The sequence below is a fragment of the Coregonus clupeaformis genome, chromosome 33 (assembly GCF_020615455.1).
Source record: "Coregonus clupeaformis isolate EN_2021a chromosome 33, ASM2061545v1, whole genome shotgun sequence".
NCBI lineage: Eukaryota > Metazoa > Chordata > Actinopteri > Salmoniformes > Salmonidae > Coregonus > Coregonus clupeaformis.
The window spans coordinates 8603387-8629567 of record NC_059224.1 but is presented as its reverse complement, the minus strand read 5'-3'; the positions used below and the strand labels follow the sequence as shown (position 1 = coordinate 8629567).

Genomic DNA, 26181 nt, shown 5'->3' with positions numbered 1-26181 from the left:
TTGGAATTTTAAAAACATTTATTTGTGTTACTTTGGTGAAAGCACACAGGGTTACACAAACACCAAAGAAAGACTGAGTAGTTGTCCCATCATTTGATGTCACAGAGCAAGGCAACACCACGTAAGATCCAGTGATCGGGTGACTGCACCGTGCGTATCACAACCCCTGTGATGTAGGTGAGGTCTGTGCGCCGAGGCTTCTTGTAGACTGGGCAGATGTAGAACTTCGGGTCCTTGGGGGCGGTGGAGTTGATGGCGAACATGTGAATAACGGGCAGTGGGCAGAACAACACCTTGGGAGTGGCTTCGATGAGACGGCAGTTCCTTCTGTCCCAGCCGGCCCCGTCCAGGTACAAACCGTAGACGTAGACCCCCTCCTGAGAGACAGAGATAAGAGTATGATGGATGGCATTGAGAGGTAAAAAGGGAAAGCTGTATGTAGTACATGTGTTGTCAATTACACTATTTTGCATGAGGCTACTTACAGCAGGAGAGGCAGTGATCTCCTCCTTGCTCTGCTTCAGCACGTCGTTATGCAGGGTGACTGTGTCCAGAGCCCAGCCCTTGTGAGCCCTGGTTACCTCCTGCCTCATGGCTGTCAGGAAACCTGCAGCCATACAGATGGAGCAAACATAAAGAGATATGCCATTATAATCCTATCAGACACATGAACACATTTATCTCATATCTTCAATGATGTAATAGGATGAAGACATGACAAAAATGTCCTTGTAAAATAGATTACACTAATTTATGCTGAACTGTATTTTGAATATTACAAGTAAATTGAAATTACCCTGCAAGTTTGATCAGTTAGCCTAATTCATGTTTTGAACGAGACTCACCCTGAGGGTTGAAGAAGCCAGTCATCCAGAATGTCTTGGGTCTGCCTTCAAACACCCAGCTGTAGAACTGTGTGTTCCTCTCCAGCAGCTCAGTGAACCAGAAGCCAAGAGTGGACGACTCCCACGAGATCTTCTTCCACATGTTGGGGATGCGCGCGTCAAACATGTTGTCCAGGGCATCACGCAGGTTCTAGGAGGTAAAACATGAATATGACATTGAATATTCAAGCACCAAAATAACACAGACATTTCAGACATTGTTATTACTGTTTATTACAGATTTATAAGCTATAAACCTATAAATAATCATTTGAAGTATAACACAATGTAAAGTGTTAAGATGTAATATAGTTGTAGTACATTATAGTGGTCATTCTAGCTAGCTCTATTACTTCGCTCATGATGATGGTACCGTCGATGGCGAGTTTGAGGTCGACCAGACTGGTGCGCACCACTCCTATGATCCTCTGCATGCGGTCCACCTCTTGGCGTAGGAAGATGTTCATGGAGTTCAAGGCACCCATCTTCACCAGCCTGGCTTTCACCTACAGTACACATCACAATAGAATTTGGTGTGTGAGCATAGTGTATTCGCTCTGTACAGCCCAGGGCCCAGTTTCCCAAAAGCATCTTAATGCTAAGTCCATCATTAGAACCATATGGGCTGTGTTCAGTAGGTGGTAAACATTTTGAAACTGAGGTATTACCGGAATTTGTCCAAAGAGAACATCAATTTGTATTATTCGTTGCAAAACATTTTGCTACATTGTGTTCCTACTGAACATGACTTGGCATCATATCCTCCATAAACAGAGTGAGCACTGACCTCATGAGGTACGTAGTTGGGGGGCAGCTTCTCCAGCATGTCCTCTGCCAGTCTGTAGACGATGGACTCTCTTGTCTCCCCTGCTCCTCCTCCACTTTCCTTGGGCTGGATGTTGGTGATGGTGTCCAGCACCTCAGCAGACGTGTTGGTCTGATATCTGAACAAGAATAGTTATATAATATTAATGTATTAATATTGAGTATTGAGACTCACACACAGCATAGACATGATAAGAGTGGAGCGTTGTGATGATCTACGGTGTCTTACGTGATGTCTGCGTTGGGATGCAGACCAAAGACCTGAGGTGTGTCCAGTGCAGGCAGGGTCGCGATATACTCCATATACTGCTCCACTGTCTTACACACAGGCACTTTGTATCCTGTGTAGAAGCAGAATGTCGGCTCAAAGATCTTGTCATTGAACCACACCTGTTGGGAACGCATAATGCTTAGAACAAGTCTGTGCTTCCCACATGATTACCCACATGTACAACATATTGATCAAGACAGTTGCATTAACTGAAAAGGAAAATGACATTACCCGAGAGAAACAGTTGAGCAGCCGCTTGTCGTAGTCATCAGTGACCCTTCCTCCGTACTGCACCTCCCCTAACATGTAACGCACCGTGACCCATGAGACACCCTGGAGAAAAACGCAGGGAAATCGTCACGTGTAGGTCTGTGAGCACACTTATAGTCACTGTAGCTTCGGATAGGCCTATACTATTTTGATAGTACCTTCTTGGGGCTGCATTCATCCAAGTGGTTCTGGACAAACTGCACACTGGCTGTGAAGTCAGCTGAGTTGAACTCATACGGGATGTTCCAACCCAGAGGCCCGAATTTACGACGTTCCTACAACAGAGTAACAAACAAGGCAAAAATCAGTAAATTACATTAAATACAGTATTTATCTAGAAACATGAATGTATCAAGATAGTGTGCTGAGTCTGTACCTGCACCACAGTGTGTAGGAAGGCTACGTTGTAAAGCATGGGTTTCCACATGGGCAGGTTGCAGATTTCCAGCTGATCCTGAGAGATTCCAGCAAACGTACGCTTCAAGCCAGCCCGCACCCCCTGGGGAGGATCATTGGTGAACTTGATAGAGGACTGGAAGAAAGAAAACAATCCGGTCAGCAAATATTTATTCTTAGACATAAGGGATGTGACTAGGACAATATAACAAATCTGGATTTTGGCTAGGGGATAGGTCCGTTTCACATGAATGAAGGATAATGTCAGATTGCTGGGGAGATTACTGGTGTTGTCTGTGTAGGTGTATACAGGGCCTTTACCTGTAACAAGGTGATGGAGAAGCGGTCGTGGGGCTCGGTGGTGATCCACACTCTGAAGCTGTCGTGCATTGTCTCCACTGTGGTGACCGTCTCCAGCAGCTCATCCATGAACTCCAGGCCCAGATGGCAGTTCTGGAGCAGGACCCAGCCACCCTGTTTGTGTGTACACATGCAAACACGTTAGGTAGGTGAAAATATTTGTATATGCTGTACACTACATTTATTTACAAAGAGTTGAACCTCAGAAGCTCTCACCTGTGTCATTGACATCTGTAAGAGCCTCCTTGCATGGATCTCCTGACCTTGGCCCATTGATATCGCTCTGAACTCTGCAACATATAAACACAATATCACAATGACAGTCTTGTCAGTGACTCATGTTAGTGATTAATTCAGGGTCTCAGACTGCTCTTAAACTAAAGGGTGATAGGCATGGGGCTAACCTAGCCGGAGTTTCTTGGCCAGAGCGTCGATCTGGTTGGTGGGATCAGAGCCCATGGAGAGGAAGCAGATGAGGGGGGTGCGGGTGTCGCTTTCCTCCCAGGTACTCTCCAGGTTCAGGATGACAGGCTCAGCGAACCTCATGCCCATCGAGTTTCCAACGTACTTCCTGGCCTGGGACAGGGTGCGGTCAGGGCACCATGATCTGTGAGGAGAGAGTACAACCAAACCTGGGTTCGAACCTGAATGCGCTAGCCACAACCTCAAGAGGCTTTTAAAGGCTCTTTTTATTATTTTTTTTACAATCTTGATGTATAAGATCTGGATAAGAGACAATCACCCAGAGAAGCAGGAGCTCACCTGATGAGCAGTAGTTTATGGAAGACATCCAAGGAGTCGTTGTATCCATCAGGAATCACACCATCCTCAGGGTTGTCCATGTCAAACCACACCTTCCAGCCCTTCTCATTACGAGAGACCTACAAGATGAATAGAGAAGTAAAGGCAATGTAGTGTACTCCTCAGACAAAGCTGTGACCATTGCTAATGATGACACCCCACCTGGTTCATTATCTCCATGAACTGTGACAGTTTGCTGAGTTCCACCAAGTTGAGCCAGGTCAGATCCAGGATCCAACGGAACGGCTTGGAAGGACACGCCTTCAAGTCTAAAGCAGCACCCCCTGTAACACACAGAGAACATTACATATGTACTATTAATAAAACCATTACTTCATTACTACACTGCTACCTATACAGAGATATGTTAACTAGGATCAGTAGTGAGGATCTGATACCTTTGATGAGGATCTGGAACTCGTTCTGCTTGACGTTGTTCTTCTGCAGGTCGATCTTGAGCGCCAACAGCAGGGTGAAGATGAACTTGTGGTTTTCGTACAGCCCTCGGACCGTGTAGCGGAACACCTCGAAGGACAGGTACTCGATGATGTTAGCAATACGCTTCTGAGTGAGAGGAGACTTGTCTGACCTGCGTGAGGAAAACAACACCAATAAAGGGTTCAAATCTAGAGGTTGATGAGAAAGAACTATACCTATAATGAATATTGATCAAATGGTACAGGTCCCATGTCTGTTCTTTTATACATTTATAAACGCTGTTGTGTATTTAGATTTAGACCTATGCCATTTGTCAGGCTCATCTATTTCTGTTTGTATGGACCAAGGGTCTCTAACAGGTCAATCGCAAGTTACTTGTAGCTTGCAGCCCACCTATGAGTAGCTCGGCAAACAATTCTGAAAGTACAAGCAATTTTCACGTGTTCCACCACAAACGGTCATTAAGAAATCGCACAAGTATCAGACAGACACCGCAAGCTCCCAGCTACTACCTAATCAACGCAACATTGGCATTACACCACCCCTGGTTAACCACTATTAGCTTAAGAAGCCAAACCTAACACAATATCTGCCAATTAATTTGAGCAATATTGCCCGTCTGTCTGTCTGTGTGGTGTGCGCATATGTCTATCACTACGCGTGTTGCCAGTTGATGTGATAACAGTCTTCTGGGTTGACAGAAATACTTTCCCCAAAACCTTCTCAATTAAATGTTAACTGCAAAGTAGGCTTACCTGGCAGAAGTACACAGAGTATACAAACATTAAGAACACCTGCTCTTTCCATGACATAGACTGATCAGGTGAGTCCAGGTGAAAGTTATGATCCCTTATTGATGTCACTTGTTAAATCCACTTCAAATCAATGTAGATGAAGGGGAGGAGACAAGTTAAAGAAGGATTTTTAATTATTGAGACAATAGAGACATGGATTGTGTATGTGTGCCATTCAGAGGGTGAACGAGCAAGACAAAATATTTAAGTGCCTTTGAACGGGGTATGGTAGTATGTGCCAGGCGCACCGGTTTGTGTCAAATCTGCATGAACAATTGTAATTTTGAGAGTGAAAAACAAAACCAAAAACCAGGAAAAATAAAACAGAGAAAACATAATTTGGGAATATATAATATAAATCACAGATTTTATAGCCCCCCCCCCCCCCTTTAAGTTGTTTATTAACCTTTATTTTACCAGGTATATTGGCAGAAAACATAGTGCCCTACTTTCTCTTATACACTAAGGACCTGGGGAAGAGTTGCAGGGGAGAGGAGAAGAGAATAATGTGCCTAATTGTAAGCTAGAAGAAAAAGAGTAGCTTGTTTCCTTTTTTAAAAGTAGCTCTCTTGCTAGAAAAGGTTGGAGACCTCTGGTATGGACTGATATAATGTGGGTGTACACAAACTTGATTAAAAAAAAAGTATTAAAGGGTAAACAAGTTGGTGAATTTGCTATGTGTTCTGTGTACTGAGGGATTTGATCAGGAAAATCAGGATTTTGGGATAGGTCCATTATATTTGAATGAAGGATAAATATCTGAAAAGCAGGAATTCCTGATTAATCAGGAAAAATCCCATCCTGGTACTGACTTGGCCATGGAGAGGTCGAAGATCTTGAGGAACTGTGCCAGGGAGGTCTGGTACATGACGTTGACCATGCTCATCTCGGTGATGAGGAAGTAGAGGATGCTGCCACGCGAGGCGGCCGGCCGGTACTCCTCTGAAGCCGTGTTGATCTTCACCTCCGTCTCGGCCGCCACGTGCAGCTTCTCGCTCACCTCGGCCGCTGTCAGCTTGGTCACCGACAGGATGCCAATCATGGACTCGTCATCCACCAGGGAACCTTGACACACAAGACGCACGCATGCACCCACACGGAAACACACGCAAACACAGATAGACAGACAGACACATACCAAACACACACACACACAGATTGAGCAGTCTGAGTATTTGAGACATTATCCAAACATCAGATGTAACACTTAATATTATTTGTTTATCCTAGGAGTCAATACCCTTGGTGGAGCTGAGCTTGTACAGCAGGTTGTCCTCTAACTCCTTCATCTTCCTCTTATTGGCCGTCACATCCTCCATCAGCTTGACTCTCTCTGCCTCCAGCTCCTGTTACAGCACCATCAGAACATCCATGTAACACCCAAATCATGCCTCTGAAGTCCTGAGAGAAAATGTTTATATAGGTTTTATAAAGGGGTTATGAATGGTTTATAAAGGATTTATGAAGGCTTACGTATTTCTCGGTGAGGATGACTCGGCCCAGCAACTGGTTCTCCAGACCCTTCATGGTGACGGTGAAGTCTATAATGGAGGTCTTGGCGCTGACCTCGGGCGTGTACGCCGGGTTAGGCAGCTTGGTGGTGATGTAGAGCTGGAAGCCATCCATCACGTCGGTCTCCTTGTCTCCCACTTTCACCTACAACCAATGAGCACAGGTTTGAATGGGAGCCTCATTTCCCAATTAGCCTGGCACCCAAACAGATTTCGCTACGTTTCATGGTGAACACAGTGTTCAGTCTGGTTTAACCAGGCTATTTCACAACACTGCTTTTCAAGTCAAACTGATCTGAGAGCTGTGTTATGTACAGTGGGGAGAACAAGTATTTGATACACTGCCGATTTTGCAGGTTTTCCTACTTACAAAGCATGTAGAGGTCTGTAATTTTTATCATAGGTACACTTCAACAAAAATCCAGAAAATCACATTGTATGATTTTTAAGTAATTAATTTTCATTTTATTGCATGACATAAGTATTTGATCACCTACCAACCAGTAAGAATTCCAGCTCTCACAGACCTGTTAGTTTTTCTTTAAGAAGCCCTCCTGTTCTCCACTCATTACCTGTATTAACTGCACCTGTTTGAACTCGTTACCTGTATAAAAGACACCTGTCCACACACTCAATCAAACAGACTCCAACCTCTCCACAATGGCCAAGACCAGAGAGCTGTGTAAGGACATCAGGGATAAAATTGTAGACCTGCACAAGGCTGGGATGGGCTACAGGACAATAGGGAAGCAGCTTGGTGAGAAGGCAACAACTGTTGGCGCAATTATTAGAAAATGGAAGAAGTTCAAGATGACGGTCAATCACCCTCGGTCTGGGGCTCCATGCAAGATCTCACCTCGTGGGGCATCAATGATCATGAGGAAGGTGAGGGATCAGCCCAGAACTACACGGCAGGACCTGGTCAATGACCTGAAGAGAGCTGGGACCACAGTCTCAAAGAAAACCATTAGTAACACACTACGCCGTCATGGATTAAAATCCTGCAGCGCACGCAAGGTCCCCCTGCTCAAGCCAGCGCATGTCCAGGCCCGTCTGAAGTTTGCCAATGACCATCTGGATGATCCAGAGGAGGAATGGGAGAAGGTCATATGGTCTGATGAGACAAAAATAGAGCTTTTTGGTCTAAACTCCACACGCCGTGTTTGGAGGAAGAAGAAGGATGAGTACAACCCCAAGAACACCATCCCAACCGTGAAGCATGGAGGTGGAAACATCATTCTTTGGGGATGCTTTTCTGCAAAGGGGACAGGACGACTGCACCGTATTGAGGGGAGGATGGATGGGGCCATGTATCGCGAGATCTTGGCCAACAACCTCCTTCCCTCAGTAAGAGCATTGAAGATGGGTCGTGGCTGGGTCTTCCAGCATGACAACGACCCGAAACACACAGCCAGGGCAACTAAGGAGTGGCTCCGTAATAAGCATCTCAAGGTCCTGGAGTGGCCTAGCCAGTCTCCAGACCTGAACCCAATAGAACATCTTTGGAGGGAGCTGAAAGTCTGTATTGCCCAGCGACAGCCCCGAAACCTGAAGGATCTGGAGAAGGTCTGTATGGAGGAGTGGGCCAAAATCCCTGCTGCAGTGTGTGCAAACCTGGTCAAGACCTACAGGAAACGTATGATCTCTGTAATTGCAAACAAAGGTTTCTGTACCAAATACTAAGTTCTGCTTTTCTGATGTATCAAATACTTATGTCATGCAATAAAATGCAAATTAATGACTTAAAAATCATAAAATGTGATTTTCTGGATTTTTGTTTTAGATTCTGTCTCTCACAGTTGAAGTGTACCTATAATAAAAATTACAGACCTCTACATGCTTTGTAAGTAGGAAAACCTGCAAAATCGGCAGTGTATCAAATACTTGTTCTCCCCACTGTATGTACCTTATAGGTGGAGCCAGACTTGATGAAGTTCTTCTCTAGCACGTTGTCCAGGGCGGGGTCCAGATCCTCTCGGACGTCCTCGATGAGCAGCGGTCGTCCCATCGACAGACTGTCCTCCAGGTGGGTACGGAAGTACTTGTGGTTGAGGGACGTGACCTGCAAGAGATATCATGGTCGTGTTCAGTAGGGGAAAACAAAATGCTGTGTTCCTATTGGATACATTAATGTAGTACCTCCCCGTATCATTCCGTTTTAAAACACTTTCCACCTACTGAACATGGCCATTCATGACTTCTTGGGAATACACTGAACCAATATATTTAGTTTTCACACTGGTGTGTGTGTTTATAAGAGTGTGAATGTGAGAAGTGAATGGCTTACCTGTAGATCATTGGCTTTTTCTTTCTTTTTAATCCACGCCTTGCCCTGGGTCTGAGGGTCGATGAGGAGAGGGAACCTCGTGGCCTTGGTCACAATGATGCCGTTCTGCACTGACAAGTCGTCTCCAGGCAGTCCCTGTAGGTTCCACTCGCTTATCTGACACACAGAAAAGGGAAGGATGTTTCAATGTGGTGCTCTGGGACATAACAAAACACAATTCGTACAACTTCTGGTTCAGTGGAATGGATACTAAGAACCACTTTGGAAATAAGTGTTTTCATTAATATTTTCATTTGTTATCCTATGGGATTTAAATGTACATTTTGTCGATGACTGTTTTGTTTGTAACTCAAAAGTAAAATTCTATTCAATTCACTACTGTGTTCATGATCTTTTCTTACAGTAGGTGGGTCCACCAGCATAGAGATAATATTGAGGTTATCCGTGAAGGGGATTTTCCTCTTCCGGAGCTCTGCTTCCCAGATGTCTTTTAGGAGCATGTTGCGGAAGTTCTGGTTGAAGGGTCCACAGTACGACAGGAAGCCAGTGAGCTGGAGGACGTCCCCTACGAGTCTATCCAAAGAGAGGACAAAATATGGTCAATGGTCACATTGAAAAGCCTCTAAGGGAAAGAACTGAGCATTGATATTGTCTGTAGTTTATTGTATTACATTGCATTAAATCTTTGTACATAGTAATAATGACTTCAGTCAGAATACTGAAAGTAAAGAAACGTTATGCTATCCTTCTCTTATCTGTAACCTGCCTGTTGATCTGTGATTTAAACTGTTTGCTCTGCTCTGTCCAGCGCACTTTCTCTCCACTAAGCCCATCAATGAGTGCTGACGCTGCCACCATTTTATTCCTGCACATCTCTGCATCGTCCAGCAAATCCTGTAAAGCATCACAAAATCAACTGTTTGAACTACATTCTATTCTGCTATTCTATCTATACATTTCTATTTATTTTGCAATATTCCTAATTTAAGAATATAGAACATTATTGATTGGACCTCACCTGTTTCTCTTTCATGGCAGCATCGAACTTGGCCTGTACTTTGTCCAACTCAGCCTGTTTCTCATCCAGCTGAGACTGAGCACTGGCTAGCTCGGAATTGGCTATCGTTAGTCTGCCCTCTTGGATAATCAAGTTAGCCTGTCCACATACGTCGAGAAAAAATACTGTTCACAATGCTTATCTAAAGGGAAAGGGGGTTACCTAGTCAGTTGTACAACTGAATGCATTCAACTGAAATGTGTCTTCCGCATTTAACCCAACTACTCTGAATCAAAGAGGTGCGGGGGGGCTGCCGTAATCGACATCCACGCCATCGGCGCCCAGGGAACAGTGGGTTAACCGCCTTGCTCAGGGGCAGAACAACAGATTTTTACCTTGTCAGCTCGGGGATTTGGCCCCAATGAGTTGGCCCCAATACTCCAATATATCGGATCACACACACACACACACAAATAGTGTTCCCATACTTTATGGAGGGTAGAATCATTCAGCGTCTGTTCCCCGTACCTTGAGTGGCAGCACTTCCTTGTTGATGCCGAAGAAGGTGGCCATGGCGGAGGTCCAGGAGAGCAGGCCTGCCACGTTGCCACACACCTTCTTGGCACACTCGAATGTGTAGTCCTCCATCTGGAAGTAGGGCTGCAGTAGCTCCACCATCTCCTCGTTGATGCTGTCCTTGGGGAACTGCTGCAGCGATGCCATGAAACCACTGCCGCTCATTAGCTAAAAAGACAACAACAACAAAAAAAAACTTTGGCCCAAACCAAGACATTAGCTAAAACAAACCCCCAAACCAATAACATTAGCTACAACAAACCCCCAAACCAATAACATTAGTTACAACAAACCCCCAAACCAATACATTAGCTACAACAAACCCCCAAACCAATACATTAGCTACAACAAACCAATACATTAGCTACAACAAACTAAACCAAGACATTAGCTACAACAAACTAAACCAATACATTAGCTACAACAAACTAAACCAATACATTAGCTACAACAAACTAAACCAATACATTAGCTACAACAAACCAAACCAAGACATTAGCTAAAACAAACCAAACCAAGACATTAGCGCAACAAACTAAACCAATACATTAGCTACAACAAACCAAACCAAGACATTAGCTACAATAAACCAAACCAAGACATTAGCACAACAAACCAAACCAATACATTAGCAACAACAAACCAAACCAATACATTAGCTACAACAAATCAATTCAATATACAGAGATGGGACTGGGAATGTAAAATCTGGGTGATTATCTGATGGTTTGATGTGTGTGTGTATAGTGTAAAATCTTGGTAAGAAGAATATCCTTCTCCAAGGACAATATATCTAGGCCTCTTCTATTATATTTTGTTCTATTATTATTACCAGAGTCATACATAGAGAGATGTAAAGATCTATGAGTCTGGTAGAGACTAGAATGGAGGCTTTCTGACCTTGAGTGCCTCTCCCCAGGAGGGCTTGTGGCAGGGCCTCTCTGGGTCCATGGTGATGGTGTCCAGCTTCTTCTGGAAGAGCAGCACACAGCAGTCCATGATCCTCATGATGAGGTGGGGAGGTTTGGCCAGCTTCCTCACCGTGGCTACGTCAGCCGCTTTAATGGTCTGAGGAGAATATATAACAGGGTTGAGATCATTAGGGCATGTAACAGAAAACATTTCGCAACAGGAAAAAAGTTGCGGTAGTACCCTCCCTATTTCAGTCCTTTATCTTCCGTTTTGTTGCCTACTGAACATTGCCCAAAATCTATTTCTGTCTTTTTCAAATTGATATTTTCATGTACAGTAAGACTCACATTCAGAGCGGCCTCTGCCTCCGCTAAAGCCGGTTTAGCCGCTTTCAGCTTGACCTCGGCAAAGGCTTTCTCCTTCTCAATGCCCTCCACAATCTTCAGGGCTCTGTCCTTTACAATCTGGACCTCAGCTTTTACGATGGTGGCTGCTTCAGCGCTTACTGTCACCTCTGCCAGCACCTGTACAGACAAGACAACAGATCCCGGATCAGCAGTCAAACTTTACATGAGTGTATTCTGTGAATGGATGTGAAAGGGTGATTCCCACATAAAAATATAATTAAATTCTCTTTCTATGGTTTCTATTTTATTTCCCATTTACCTTGTCTGCTTTGATGGAGGCCAGAGCCAGCTCTTTCTCCTTAACCACCAGGTCTTTGGACAGCTGAGCCACAGACTCGCTAGCCTCCAACAGTTTGGTCAGACCTGCAATACAAAGCATTTACACAAAACCGCAATCTGACAAGAAATCACAACATTTATTTTCTTTACAATATAATAAGCAGTTTGTACGAAGTTCATTATTATGCCTTGGCTAGTAGCCACTCCATTGGATTTCCATACCAACATTCATGCGCTCAGCCAGTGTGTTGATAAAGTTGTAATTTTCACTGTATACCGTCTTGTATCCATTGATGAAAGACAGGTAGGATTTAGGGGTCACATGAGTTCTTCTTCGGAACCTGGGGTGGACAAATTAAAACACACTCGTAGGTTATTCAGACAGGCTTTGGGTATTAGAAATGGACGCCATTTGTTTGACATAACTGTACTATCTGACATGTAAATTCTTGTCATTTATAAATGCAAATGTGGTTTGAAGACTAGATTTGCATTTGAGTTTCCAACTTCAGTCGACTACCTGTCAAAGTAGCTCTCGCAGGTGAAGGACACTTTATCGTGGTATATGCCCATGGTCTGTACCACTGCGGCTTTGACCTCGAGGGAGCATACCATGTGGAAGTCAGAGAGGAAGTACTGGGACACAGCCACTAGAGCCTCGCTGGGCCAGGGAGTGAACCAGTCCATAGTACAGCCTGAGATCAGACCTGGGAACTTCAGGGAGCGTGAGCGGAACTTCTCACCAACCTGTCGGGAAATAAATAGATGGATGAATGAATACGAACGAATATGCACAATAAAGATATGAAAGAATGTAATTTCACTCCACCCACAACGGCTGATGCCAGCAAACCTATCTATGCAACAACTCTGGCAAATACTATTAATGGGACAACTACATAACAAACTCCGGAATTGTTGAGTGACAATATTGGAGGTGGTGTTTTTATGTTTCCGGTATTACTAAATCATACAGGAGAGAAGCAGAGCACCACGTGCAGGTTCTTCCTGGCCCGGGAGATAAAGTAGTCGTACAGGTTGTCGAAGGTGGGCGGGACGCGAGGCAACTCTTTCTTCATCACACCGATGAGGTTCTGAGTGATCTCGTCCAGCTCGTCACGAGCAAACAGGTTGGACACCTGCACACAACAAGCTAAATACTTAAGAATGAAAAATTGGAACTTTTTCTTTCACTAGAGTAGCGTTAGAATAACGTTAGATAACAGAGTAACTTGATCATAGGGGAAAATAATAAAGGAAAATATATTTTAATAATACATGTATATTTACAGTACCAGTCAAAAGTTTGGACACACCTACTCATTACACGGTTTTTCTTTATTTGTACTATTTTCTACATTGTAGAATAATAGTGAAGCCATCAAAACTATGAAATAACATATGGAATCATGTAGTAACAAAAAAAAAAAAAAAAGAGTTAAACAAATCAAAATATATTTTATATTTGAGATTCTTCAAAGTAGCCACCCTTTGCCATGATGATAGCTTTGCACACTCTTGGCATTCTCTCAACCAGCTTCATGAGGTAGTCACCTGGAATGCATTTCAATTAACAGGTGTGCCTTCTTAAAAGTGAATTTGTGGAATGTATTTCCTTCTTAATGCGTTTGAGCCAATCAGTTGTGTTGTGACAAGGTAGGGGTGGTATACAGAAGATAGCCCTATTTGGTAAAAGACTAAGTCCATATTATGGCAAGAACAGCTCAAATAAGCAAAGAGAAATTACAGTCCATCATTATTTTAAGACATGAAGGTCAGTCAATCCAGAAAATTAAGAACTTTTAAAGTTTCTTCAAGTGCAGTCGCAAAAACCATCAAGCGCTTTGATGAAACTGGCTCTCATGAGGACCGCCACAGGAAAGGAAGACCCAGAGTTACCTCTGCTGCAGAGGATAAGTTAATTAGAGTTACCAGCCTCAGAAATTGCAGCCCAAATAAATGCTTCACAGAGTTCAAGTAACAGACACATCTCAACATCAACTGTTCAGAGGAGACTGTGTGAATCAGGCCTTCATGGTCGAATTGCTGCAAAGAAACCAATACTAAAAGGACACCAATAATAATAAGAGACTTGCTTGGGCCAAGAAACATTAGACTGGTGGAAATCTGTCCTTTGGTCTGATGAGTTCAAATTTGAGATTTTTGGTTCCAACCGGCATGTCTTTGTGAGACGCAGAGTAGGTGAACGGATGATCTCCGCATGTGTGGTTCCCACCGTGAAGCATGGAGGAGGTGGTGTGATGGTATGGGGGTGCTTTGCTGGTGACACGGTCTGTGATTTATTTAGAATTCAAGGCACACTTACCCAGCATGGCTACCACAGCATTCTACAGCGATACGCCATCCCATCTGGTTTGCGCTTAGTGGGACTATAATTTGTTTTTCAACAGGACAATGACCCAACACACCTCCAGGCTATGTAAGGGATATTCGACCAAGAAGGAGAGTGATGGAGTGCTGCATCAGATGACCTGGCCTCCACAATCACCCGTCCTCAACCCAATTGAGATGGTTTGGGATGAGTTGGACCGCAGAGTGAAGGAAAAGCAGCCAACAAGTGCTCAGCATATGTGGGAACTCCTTCAAGACTGTTGGAAAAGCATTCCAGGTGAAGCTGGTTGAGAGAATGCCAAGAGGGTGCAAACTGTCATCAAGGCAAAGGGTGGCTACTTTGAAGAATCTAAAATCTGAAATAAATGTTGATTTGTTTAACACTTTTTTGGTTACTACATGATTCCATATGTGTTATTTCATAGTTTTGATGTCTTCACTACTTTTTTTACAATGTAGAAAATAGTAAAAATTAGGGGTGTAACGATCCATCTACTACATCGATGTATCGATTTATATTCCTATGATCCAACTGCATCGATCTGTGCTCGGCGAGTTGGCCTTTTGGACAACATATATCGATCTAACATCGTTTTAAAATGTAATAAATCGATTGTATCGATACTAGGAAAAAACCCATTGGATTTAAGCACATCAGACTTTATATGGATGTTTTTTCTTAGCACTTTTAATGATAAAGGCTTTAAACATTACTCGATTCAGTCTGCCTATCCGTGACGCCATCGCGCCAGCAGCAGCGCAAAGGCGCCAAGACAACAAAACAAAGCATGGCGGACAACAGAGGAGAAGCCGACGAGCGAGAAATTATCAAGCCACCATTGCGGTCCTTACAAGAAACAGGAATCTAGGAAACTTCACCTGCACTGTCCAGTATCCAGGTATTTATTTCAGTCACACTGGTTGAATTTTTGGCTAAAAGGTTACTGAATCGTTTCGGATCGTATCGTTCTAAATGAACCAATATCGTCCTTGAATCGTATCGACAACCACGAATCGTGATACAAATCGAATCGTTGTTAAAACGAATCGTTACACCCCTAGTAAAAATAAAGAAAAACCCTTGAATGAGTAGGTGTGTCCCCAAAAAAAAAATTTGTAAAGTGGTTATCCCACTGGCTATAGGGTGAATGCACCAATTTGTAAGTCGCTCTGGATAAGAGCGTCTGCTAAATGACGTAAATGTAAATGTAAATGTATATACAGCTGTGGAAATAATTATGAGACCACTGCAAAATTATCAGTTTCTCTGGTTTTACTATTTATAGGTATGTGTTTGGGTAAAAATAATTTTTTTGTTTTATTCTATAAACTACTGACAACATTTCTCCCAAATTCCAAATAAAAATATTGTAATTTAGAGCATTTATTTGCAGAAAATGACAACTGGTCAAAATAACAAAAAAGATGCAGTGTTGTCAGACCTCGAATAATGCAAAGAAAATAAGTTCATTTTCATTTTTAAACAACACAATACTAATGTTTTAACTTAGGACGAGTTCAGAAATCAATATTTGGTGGAATAACCCAGATTTTCAATCACAGCTTTCTTGCATCTTGACATGCTCTCCACCAGTCTTTCACATTGATGTTGGGTGACTTTATGCCACTCCTGGCGCAAAAATTCAAGCAGCTCGGCTTTGTTTGATGGCTTGCGACCATCCTTCTTCCTCTTGATCACATTCCAGACGTTTTCAATGGGGTTCAGGTCTGGAGATTGGGCTGGCCATGACAGGGTCTTGATCTGGTGGTCCTCCATCCACACCTTGATTGACCTGGCTGTGTGGCATGGCACATTGTCCTGCTGGAAAAACCAATCCTCAGAGTTGGGGAACAATGTCAGAGCAAAAGGAAGCAAGTTTTCTTCCAGGACAACCTTGTACGTGGCTTGATTCATGCGTCCTTCACAAAGACAAATCTGCCCGATTCCAGCCTTGCTGAAGGACCCCCAGATCATCACCAATCCTCCACCAAATTTGACAGTGGGTGCGAGACACTGTGGCTTGTAGGCCTCTCCAGGTCTCTGTCCAACCATTAGACGACCAGGTGTTGGGCAAAGCTGAAAATTGGACTCATCAGAGAAGATGACCATACTCCAGTCCTCTACGGTCCAATCCTTATGGTCTTTTGCAAACCTCAGCCTGGCTCTTCTTTGCTTCTCATTGATGAAGGGCTTTTTTCTAGCTTTGCACGACTTCAGCCCTGCCCCTAGGAGCCTGTTTCGAACCGTCCTCGCTGTGCACTTCACCCCAGCTGCCGTTTGCCATTCTTTTTGTAGGTCACTTGATGTCATCCTACGGTTGTTGAGTGACATTCGAATGAGATGGCGGTCATCCCGGTCAGTAGAGAGTCGTTTTAGCCCTCTGCCGGTCTGTAGCTTTGTTGTCCCCAATGTCTGCTGCTTGACCTTGTTCTTATGAACCGCTGTCTTTGAAATTTTAAGGATGGAAGCAACCTGACGCTCACTGTATCCCTCTGCCAGTAAAGCTAGAATTGAACCCTTCTTTTCCTCACTCAAAACTTTCCTTTTCAACTCCTTTGGCATGGTCAATAGTTATTTTTTGATTAATATTACTTTTGATGTACTATTAGCACTGTTTTTGCCATCCAGCTGGTCCTATTGCAAGAGGATAGTGATGACCACAGCAGTGGTTTTTATACTTTTCCTCGTTAAATAAGATTTGGTTCAGGTGATTTGCATTTTAATGAGGGAAATAAGTATTTGACCCCTCTGCAAAACATGACTTAGTACTTGGTGGCAAAACCCTTGTTGGCAATCACAGAGGTCAGACATTTCTTGTAGTTGGCCACCAGGTTTGCACACATCTCAGGAGGGATTTTGTCCCACTCCTCTTTGCAGATCTTCTCCAAGTCATTAAGGTTTCGAGGCTGACGTTTGGCAACTCGAACCTTCAGCTCCCTCCACAGATTTTCTATGGGATTGAGGTCTGGAGACTGGCTAGGCCACTCCAGGACCTTAATGTGCTTCTTCTTGAGCCACTCCTTTGTTTCCTTGGCCGTGTATTTTGGGTCATTGTTATGCTGGAATACCCATCCACGACCCATTTTCAATGCCCTGGCTGAGGGAAGGAGGTTCTCACCCAAGATTTGATGGTACATGGCCTGTCCATCGTCCCTTTGATGCGGTGAAGTTGTCCTGTCCCCTTAGCAGAAAAACACCCCCAAAGCATAATGTTTCCACCTCCATGTTTGACGTTGGGGATGGTGTTCTTGGGGTCATAAGCTGCATTCCTCCTCCTCCAAACGCGGCGAGTTGAGGCCAAAGAGCTCGATTTTGGTCTTATCTGACCACAACACTTTCACCCAGTTCTCCTCTGAATCATTCAGATGTTCATTGGCAAACTTCAGACGGGCCTGTATATGTGCTTTCTTGAGCAGGGGGACCTTGCGGGCGCTGCAGGATTTCAGTCCTTCACGGCGTAGTGTGTTACCAATTGTTTTCTTGAGGACTATGGTCCCAGCTGCCTTGAGATCATTGACAAGATCCTCCCGTGTAGTTCTGGGCTGATTCCTCACCGTTCTCATGATCATTGCAACTCCATGAGGTGAGATCTCCTGAGTGGCGCAGTGGTCTAAGGCACTGCATCGCAGTGCTAACTGTGCCACTAGAGATCCTGGTTCGAATCCAGGCTCTGTCGCAGCCGGCCGCGACCGGGAGACTCATGGGCGGCGCACAATTGGCCCAGCGTCGTCCAGGGTAGGGGAGGGAATGGCCGGCAGGGATGTAGCTCAGTTGATAGAGCATGGCGTTTGCAACGCCAGGGTTGTGGGTTTGATTCCCACGGGGGGCCAGTATATTTTATATAAAATATGTAATCACTAACTGTAAGTCGCTCTGGATAAGAGCGTCTGCTAAATGACTAAAAAAAAAAAAAAAAAGAATTTGCATGGAGCCCCAGGACAAGGGAGATTGACAGTTCTTTTGTGTTTCTTCCATTTGCGAATAATCGCACCAACTGTTGTCACCTTCTCACCAAGCTGCTTGGCGATGGTCTTGTAGCCCATTCCAGCCTTGTGTAGGTCTACAATCTTGTCCCTGACATCCTTGGAGAGCTCTTTGGTCTTGGCCATGGTGGAGAGTTTGGAATCTGATTGTTTGATTGATTCTGTGGACAGGTGTCTTTTATACAGGTAACAAACTGAGATTTGGAGCACTCCCTTTAAGAGTGTGCTCCTAATCTCAGCTCGTTACCTGTATAAAAGACACATGGGAGCCAGAAATCTTTCTGATTGAGAGGGGGTCAAATACTTATTTCCCTCATTAAAATGCAAATCGATTTATAACATTTTTGACATGCGTTTTTCTGAATGTTTTTGTTGTTATTCTGTCTCTTACTGTTCAAATAAACCTACCATTAAAATTATAGACTGATCATTTCTTTGTCAGTGGGCAAACGTACAAAATCAGCAGGGGATCAAATACTTTTTTCCCTCACTGTGTGTGTGTGTATATATATATATATATATATATATATATATACATATATACATACACACACACACACACACACAAACAAATATATGGGGGATTGGAAATGATGCAGACAATTACATTGATGGAAGCTACAATCTATCTGCAGTATTAAAGCTGATCTACCCCCTAAAAAGATTTTTTTTTTGATCACCTCCCCAGATGAGAGCACGTTATTGAGGTACTCCAGGAAGGCCTCATCCTTGATCTCGTTGTCTGTGAAAATAAAGGTGATGCCTTTGCCGTCCGCCCCGGCTGTTCTGTACAGGACCTTCAGGTCGTCCATCAGGTTGCTGATGTTGTACGTCCTGGTAGATAGGAAACAGGGGCATTAGCGACCAATTCTCAGCTGGACTCTCATTATCTCCTTAGTATATGGAGCATCAATGAATTACTACTATACTTCAGATAGAAATAGAAATACATGTTCAATACAATAAAGCTGGTTTTGAGACTGACTTGCCTAATTTAAATGCTTGCATAACACTAATTGCTGCCCTTACTATACTCCTTTCATCTTTCCAAATCCTTTGCTCACATAGAATTAGGAATATGACCTATGACTCTACTGCCATTCATTCCAATTAGACTGGTTTGGATTTCCTTTACCACAATGACGGCCATTATCATCCTATTCTGGAACTTTGAGGGTTTATGACATAGCCCCTCTAGTAATTTAATAGGATCTCTAGGATCCATTGTTACCTACTTTACCTAACTGTTATTGACCATCCACCACATAACCCCTCATACTTACCTGGTCAGGGTGATCTGGAATATACTGTATCCGGCTATAAAGGAAGCCAGGCGGGTGAGAGACTGTTTTCCTGATCCTCCCACTCCCACTAGCAGCGCGTTGCCACAGTCTGTCCGGATGATACGTGAGATCTGTGGGGGGACCACAGGATAAAGATTCTCACCTTATCTAAAGATGTTGTTACAAGACCTTTTAATTAAACAAAAGTTCGAAACACAGATGACAGAGTAATATTGACTGATTATGAATAACACGGCAGCCAGGATGTTAGCTTAACCTTGATGAGATGAGTCATGGCATCAGTAAAGAACACGAGGTCCAGACTGGCCCCTCTAACATTCTCATTGTACTGGCTCTGATAGATAATCAGCTTCTCACGCAGGAACTCAAAACTGGGCACCTAATGATGAGCCATCAGGACACATTACTTTGGTTAAATAGATACACATTTTGCAAATGGATGAAATCTAAACCTTCAGGGATTGCTTCCCAGACACCGATTAAGCCTAGTCCTGGACTGAAAAGCATGCAGGAAGTACTGTATATTTTCAGTCCAGGACTTGGCTTAATCTGTGTCCAGGAATCCAGCCCTTATGTCTAGTTTGGACAACATAAGACTACTGAGTTTAGTGCCAATGTGCCTTGGCTCTTTACCAGTTCGTAAACTTTGGGGGTGTCCAAACAGACGTCGTCTGCCTCGTCTCCCGTGGGCTCGAGAGCCTCTCTCAGGAAGTCCACAAAGTAGGGGTCAGGGTGGAGGTCAGGCACCAGGCTGGGGTCCACATGTTCCTGGATCACCCTGGATATGGCCTTCTCAAACCACACCTTGTCCTCAAAGCAGACAAACCTGCAGCACAGGGACACAATCACCATATGGTCATTGGTTTCATTCTCATGGACTGTCAGTCCTCCATCTATGAATTTGAGAGTGGTTACGTCCAGGGGTGTAGTGCTGCCGTCCGCCACTTCTCACAATATTTACTAAAGTTAGATCAAAACTGAATCAATGTCTCGGTTCATCACATAATAATGAATTAGTATTCAACATAACAGAACCAAATACACTGCTCAAAAAAATAAAGGGAACACTTAAACAACACAATGTAACTCCAAGTCAATCACACTTCTGTGAAATCAAACCGTCCACTTAGGAAGCAACACTGATTGACAATACATTTCACATGCTGTTGTGCAAATGGAATAGACAACAGGTGGAAATTATAGGCAATTAGCAAGACACCCCCAATAAAGGAGTGGTTCTGCAGGTGGTGACCACAGACCACTTCTCAGTTCCTATGCTTCCTGTCTGATGTTTTGGTCACTTTTGAATGCTGGCTGCTTTCACTCTAGTGGTAGCATGAGACGGAGTCTACAACCCACACAAGTGGCTCAGATAGTGCAGCTCATCCAGGATGGCACATCAATGCGAGCTGTGGCAAGAAGGTTTGCGGTGTCTGTCAGCGTAGTGTCCAGAGCATGGAGGCGCTACCAGGAGACAGGCCAGTACATCAGGAGACGTGGAGGAGGCCGTAGGAGGGCAACAACCCAGCAGCAGGACCGCTACCTCCGCCTTTGTGCAAGGAGGAGCAGGAGGAGCACTGCCAGAGCCCTGCAAAATGACCTCCAGCAGGCCACAAATGTGCATGTGTCTGCTCAAATGGTCAGAAACAGACTCCATGAGGGTGGTATGAGGGCCCAACGTCCACAGGTGGGGGTTGTGCTTACAGCCCAACACCGCGCAGGACGTTTGGCAAATTCGCCACTGGCGCCCTGTGCTCTTCACAGATGAAAGCAGGTTCACACTGACCACATGTGACAGACGTGACAGAGTCTGGAGACGCCGTGGAGAACGTTCTGCTGCCTGCAACATCCTCCAGCATGACCGGTTTGGCGGTGGGTCAGTCATGGTGTGGGGTGGCATTTCTTTGGAGGGCCGCACAGCCCTCCATTTGCTCGCCAGAGGTAGCCTGACTGCCATTAGGTACCGAGATGAGATCCTCAGACCCCTTGTGAGACCATATGCTGGTGCGGTTGGCCCTGGGTTCCTCCTAATGCAAGACAATGCTAGACCTCATGTGGCTGGAGTGTGTCAGCAGTTCCTGCAAGAGGAAGGCATTGATGCTATGGACTGGCCCGCCCGTTCCCCAGACCTGAATCCAATTGAGCACATCTGGGACATCATGTCTCGCTCCATCCACCAACGCCACGTTGCACCACAGACTGTCCAGGAGTTGGCGGATGCTTTAGTCCAGGTCTGGGAGGAGATCCCTCAGGAGACCATCTGCCACCTCATCAGGAGCATGCCCAGGTGTTGTAGGGAGGTCATACAGGCACGTGGAGGCCACACACACTACTGAGCCTCATTTTGACTTGTTTTAAGGACATTACATCAAAGTTGGATCAGCCTGTAGTGTGGTTTTCCACTTTAATTTTGAGGGTGACTCCAAATCCAGACCTCCATGGGTTAATACATTTGATTTCCATTGATAATTTGTGTGATTTTGTTGTCAGCACATTCAACTATGTAAAGAAAAAAGTATTTAATAAGATTATTTCATTCATTCAGATCTAGTATGTGTTATTTTTGTGTTCCCTTTATTTTTTTGAGCAGTGTATAATAGCATAGTATAATGGTACTGTTAGACCAAAACACCACCTAATTTCTTATGAGATTTGTGGATGATTAGCTGAATGGTCAAACATTTTTCTCATGCGGCCAAACTCAACAGCGTACCAATATATACATATATAAAAACAATATCTAAAGAAATCCACTCACACTCACTCCTAGAGTATATTATACAGTATAAGCAATTGGCATGCTGACTGCAGGAATGTCAATTGCATTTTATCAATGTCAATTTGAATGCACAGAGATACCGTGATGAGAACCTGAGGCCCATTGTGAGGCCCATTTGCCTTGATGCAAAGCTGTCATCAAGGCAAAGAGTGGCTATTTGGAGAATCTCCCAAAATTATTTTTGATTTGGTTAACACATTTTTGGTTACTACATGATTCTATATGTGTTATTTCATAGTTTTGATGTCTTCACTATTATTCTACAATGTAGAAAATAGTAAAAATAAAGAGAAACCCTTGAATGAGTAGGTGTTCTAAAACTTTTGACCGGTAGTGTATATACAAAACATTATTAAGATCTGATCATTTGAACATGTATTCACATGACTTGATTCATGAAATGTATAAAAAACAGTAACCCCATGCATCCAATGACTAAATATAGTACAATATCAAAAACTCACATTGTAGATTTGTCCATCAGTAAGCTCAGAGAACAAGTGTACCAGAGTATTTTTTTAAATTTCCGTTACGGAGTTGAATGGGTTAAAAATAGAAATTTCTTTAGACATTATGTGTAGGTATAGGCAGACATTGCATTTGAAGGGTGCATTTCATGCATATGCTATAATGATATTCAATAGGCTACATCTATTGTACAAACTCAGAGAAATTATGACGTTGTTAACTTGTTCTTTTGTGCTCCGGCAGCTAAGAAAATGGCACTACATCAATGTTTACATAATTTCTCCAGCCCCATCCCTCAGCTTTAGAGGAAACCAAGTGGAAGGACTGCAATTGTGTTGAATTTTTTTTTTATGATTGTGACTTTATCATAACTGTGAATGCAAAGTGTTCATCACAGGGACCCTATTCATTCCAGGTCTGTACCTGTCTGCGATCACCCTGGTGCATTCACACTTGAACAGCGCCAGCAAGGTGGGGATATCATCACATTCATCTGCCTTGATGATGAGCATGCCCTGCCAGATCCTTGACAAGTCTCTCAAGTTGAAGATGTAGTGGAACTTTGAGGGCGTGGGCAGCATTTTCACCTGGGAGGTCATAGTAGTGGTATACATTAACATTTAGGAACGTCTGTGATGTTGTGTTCATGCACTGATCAAATACTAGTCTGGTCCCAGATCTGTTTGTGCTGTACAGCCAATTGACCCTTTGCTAAGCCCCGCCCCAGAATTTTCGCCAACCAATTGCAGCGCTCCGTTGGATAGCAACTGTTGCTAACCATGCTCGAGAACCAACCAGCCTTGGACAATCTCTAGTTTCAAACGCATGGAAACCAATAAGGGCAGTTGCAAAAACAGAGAGTTTATTTTAAAAAATACTGTTTAAATAATTTAACAGTGTACAAGGGCTACTTGCGACTGTGATTCCTGAAATTAGTATTTTTTAAATCCGAAAATATACTTTGTTGCAGTGTTTGCTAGCTGGTTAGCTAGCTCTCACTGACCACTGTAAAACATTTAGCTAACGCTAGCTAGCTATCCAGTTTATATAACTTGTTTTCTCCAAATGTATGTTATCTAGCTAAGTTAGCTATATTATTAATATAACTCTCATCTGCTGTCAACATCAGGATACATTTGAGAGCACTAATTAACTCCAAAAGTGGTTAGTAGCTTTGACTGCATGCTGATAGTGCATAGTCAGAGCCATCCAGTGGCTAGCCACACTACAAACGTAATTTTACCAGGTTCCCGTGAAGCAATTGTAATGACATTCCAACATACCTGAGAATCTCCTGATTAGCAAGGGGTAGTCTGAGTTTAATTTCATTGTCTATTAAAAACACAGTTTGAGATCATTTTGAGGGGTTTTCTCCAGGGGTTTGAATGGGGAATTGGGCTTCATGGGAAAATGTTGTCCGAGGTTGCAACAGTAACCAAGGAGGCGTGGCTTAGCGAAGGGCCAATTACTATGGTCTTTAGTATGCCAAACATCACAAACAGATCTGGGACCAGGTTAAATATATTCAGTAAAGCATTAATTCTGATCTTGGGACAGTGCTTACCTTGGTCCACTGCCACAGGATCCTACCAGCGGAAACCAGATATTTCACCATCTCAGAAATCTCAGACTTGAACTCCCTGCATTCGTGGAAGTATCCACAGCCCATGATGCCTGTGGGAATAGAGACACGTAAAGTACTCTGTGTGTGTGTGATATTGCATAACTTGATTGCTGCATCACAGCTAGTCAGTAAGTAATTCAGAGGCGAGTAGCCTACCAAAGATCTTGTCGATGGAGGTGTTGGATGGCAGGGTACAGTTGAACACGGTAAACTGTCTCTTCAGTCTCTGGGGGATGTCGTTCCTGCCTCCCCCAGGGTGAATCATAGCAGCCAGCATCTGCATGTCCACAATGGTGGTGAAGTCTCCTGGTTTGTCCAGACTGTACATGCCAGTCATCTCCATCATCTGACGGACTATCTCGTTGGTGATCTGTGTGTAGAATAAACAAACACAATCAGTTATTTTGCAAATGCAAACCATTGTAAATTCCTGTTGTCACTGTGAATGACTTTATAAGGTGATTACAAATGTTTTCTATTGTGACGCCGCAATTTATTTTGGGTGCAACCAAATCATGGGCTGGTCCTTTCAACTGAAAAGTTAGTGGCATCAGTACCACCAGGGGAAAAAGTTAGTCCAGAGCCCTGCCTCAGTGATGGCTATATGTATGGGTTGAATTGAAATGCTATGACTACAGTACCTGGTCGCCCCACTCATTGACAATGGGCATGTTGATGTCATCCACAAAGATGGTCATTCTGCGTCCTCCAGGAGGTCCGTAGGTGCTGCCCATTCGCTTCTCAATGTAGCTCTCCACTGTGCGCTGTGATAAATACAACACTTCCATTACTACTCAGAAGAAACACTATAAAGTGATTCCTCACGAAACCAGGACAAAAAAGACCATGATTTGGGGGATTTTCATGAAATGTAATCCATAGAATGGTCCTTTGGAGGAAGGATTGTTATATATTTTACATTGTATCTAATAGCATAATTGAGAAAGAATTAATCAAAGTTGGCATATTTCGGACATTTTGGCCTTACTCAGGCCTCCTTTAATTGAAGACTCCATTGTCTCATCTGTATGTGCTACATAGAAAAAATTGGTGTCATATGAAGCTTTACCGCTTGCTCTGTAATGGTGTCATATGAAGCTTTACCGCTTGTTTCTATTTTTCAATATTCATAAATTAATGTAAAAAAAAAAAAATGAAATCAAAATACTACTCATATTACAGAGCAAGCGGTAAAGATTCATACGACACCAATTTCTGCTTTGTAGCACCTACAGATTAAACATTATGGAGTCTTAAAGGAGGCCAAAATGTCATAAAATGCCAACTTGGAATATTTTTAAATTATGCTTTTAGATACAAATGTCAAATATATGTCAACAATCCTTCCTCCAAATTTGGTGAGAACATTTTTTGGTCACGCATGCAATAGCACTGAATCACCTTCTCTATGTAATGTAGGCTATGTAATACGGTATTATATGATGTATATGTAATATACTGTGTAATGTATATAATGTATCCATATCTCACCTGAAACATGGTAGGCTCAGTAGCAGAAGAAAAGTTCAGTGATTTGGACAGGTCTGTCTCAGGGTCGTACTTGTTGGTGTAGCCTTTAATCATCACTGTCTTGGCAGTTCCTTGTTCCCCAATGAGTAACACAGCCTGTAAAAACGTTATGATTACACCAACATGTTATCG

The 26181-nt window shown here is 43.4% G+C and overlaps 1 protein-coding gene across 6 annotated transcripts in view; it reads right to left on the bottom strand.

Moving 5' to 3' along the window:
- Positions 1 to 26181, bottom strand: part of LOC121548591 (dynein axonemal heavy chain 8) — a 50854-nt gene continuing 24673 nt past the window's right edge. For 4 of the 6 annotated variants that reach the window (XM_041860071.1, XM_041860072.1, XM_041860073.1 and 1 more), the window contains exons 55-93: positions 26011 to 26145; positions 25161 to 25283; positions 24676 to 24889; positions 24460 to 24569; positions 23319 to 23482; positions 20282 to 20474; positions 19905 to 20027; positions 19628 to 19758; positions 19025 to 19178; positions 12983 to 13147; positions 12529 to 12755; positions 12231 to 12349; positions 11989 to 12092; positions 11670 to 11846; positions 11311 to 11478; positions 10363 to 10578; positions 9856 to 9993; positions 9604 to 9731; positions 9239 to 9410; positions 8838 to 8993; positions 8457 to 8612; positions 6513 to 6695; positions 6280 to 6385; positions 5852 to 6104; positions 4206 to 4396; positions 3970 to 4091; positions 3769 to 3887; positions 3411 to 3613; positions 3223 to 3296; positions 2968 to 3120; positions 2627 to 2782; positions 2409 to 2525; positions 2212 to 2313; positions 1939 to 2099; positions 1672 to 1828; positions 1238 to 1390; positions 846 to 1035; positions 486 to 607; positions 1 to 377 (exon numbers count right to left, since the gene is read on the bottom strand). In XM_041860071.1, the coding sequence (XP_041716005.1) occupies positions 90 to 377; positions 486 to 607; positions 846 to 1035; positions 1238 to 1390; positions 1672 to 1828; positions 1939 to 2099; positions 2212 to 2313; positions 2409 to 2525; positions 2627 to 2782; positions 2968 to 3120; positions 3223 to 3296; positions 3411 to 3613; positions 3769 to 3887; positions 3970 to 4091; positions 4206 to 4396; positions 5852 to 6104; positions 6280 to 6385; positions 6513 to 6695; positions 8457 to 8612; positions 8838 to 8993; positions 9239 to 9410; positions 9604 to 9731; positions 9856 to 9993; positions 10363 to 10578; positions 11311 to 11478; positions 11670 to 11846; positions 11989 to 12092; positions 12231 to 12349; positions 12529 to 12755; positions 12983 to 13147; positions 19025 to 19178; positions 19628 to 19758; positions 19905 to 20027; positions 20282 to 20474; positions 23319 to 23482; positions 24460 to 24569; positions 24676 to 24889; positions 25161 to 25283; positions 26011 to 26145 (6123 nt within the window). In that variant the 3' untranslated portion in view covers positions 1 to 89. The remainder of the gene's footprint in view (positions 378 to 485; positions 608 to 845; positions 1036 to 1237; positions 1391 to 1671; positions 1829 to 1938; positions 2100 to 2211; positions 2314 to 2408; positions 2526 to 2626; positions 2783 to 2967; positions 3121 to 3222; positions 3297 to 3410; positions 3614 to 3768; positions 3888 to 3969; positions 4092 to 4205; positions 4397 to 5851; positions 6105 to 6279; positions 6386 to 6512; positions 6696 to 8456; positions 8613 to 8837; positions 8994 to 9238; positions 9411 to 9603; positions 9732 to 9855; positions 9994 to 10362; positions 10579 to 11310; positions 11479 to 11669; positions 11847 to 11988; positions 12093 to 12230; positions 12350 to 12528; positions 12756 to 12982; positions 13148 to 19024; positions 19179 to 19627; positions 19759 to 19904; positions 20028 to 20281; positions 20475 to 23318; positions 23483 to 24459; positions 24570 to 24675; positions 24890 to 25160; positions 25284 to 26010; positions 26146 to 26181) is intronic. The other 2 variants (XM_041860077.1, XM_041860076.1) reach the window with 2 other exon arrangements.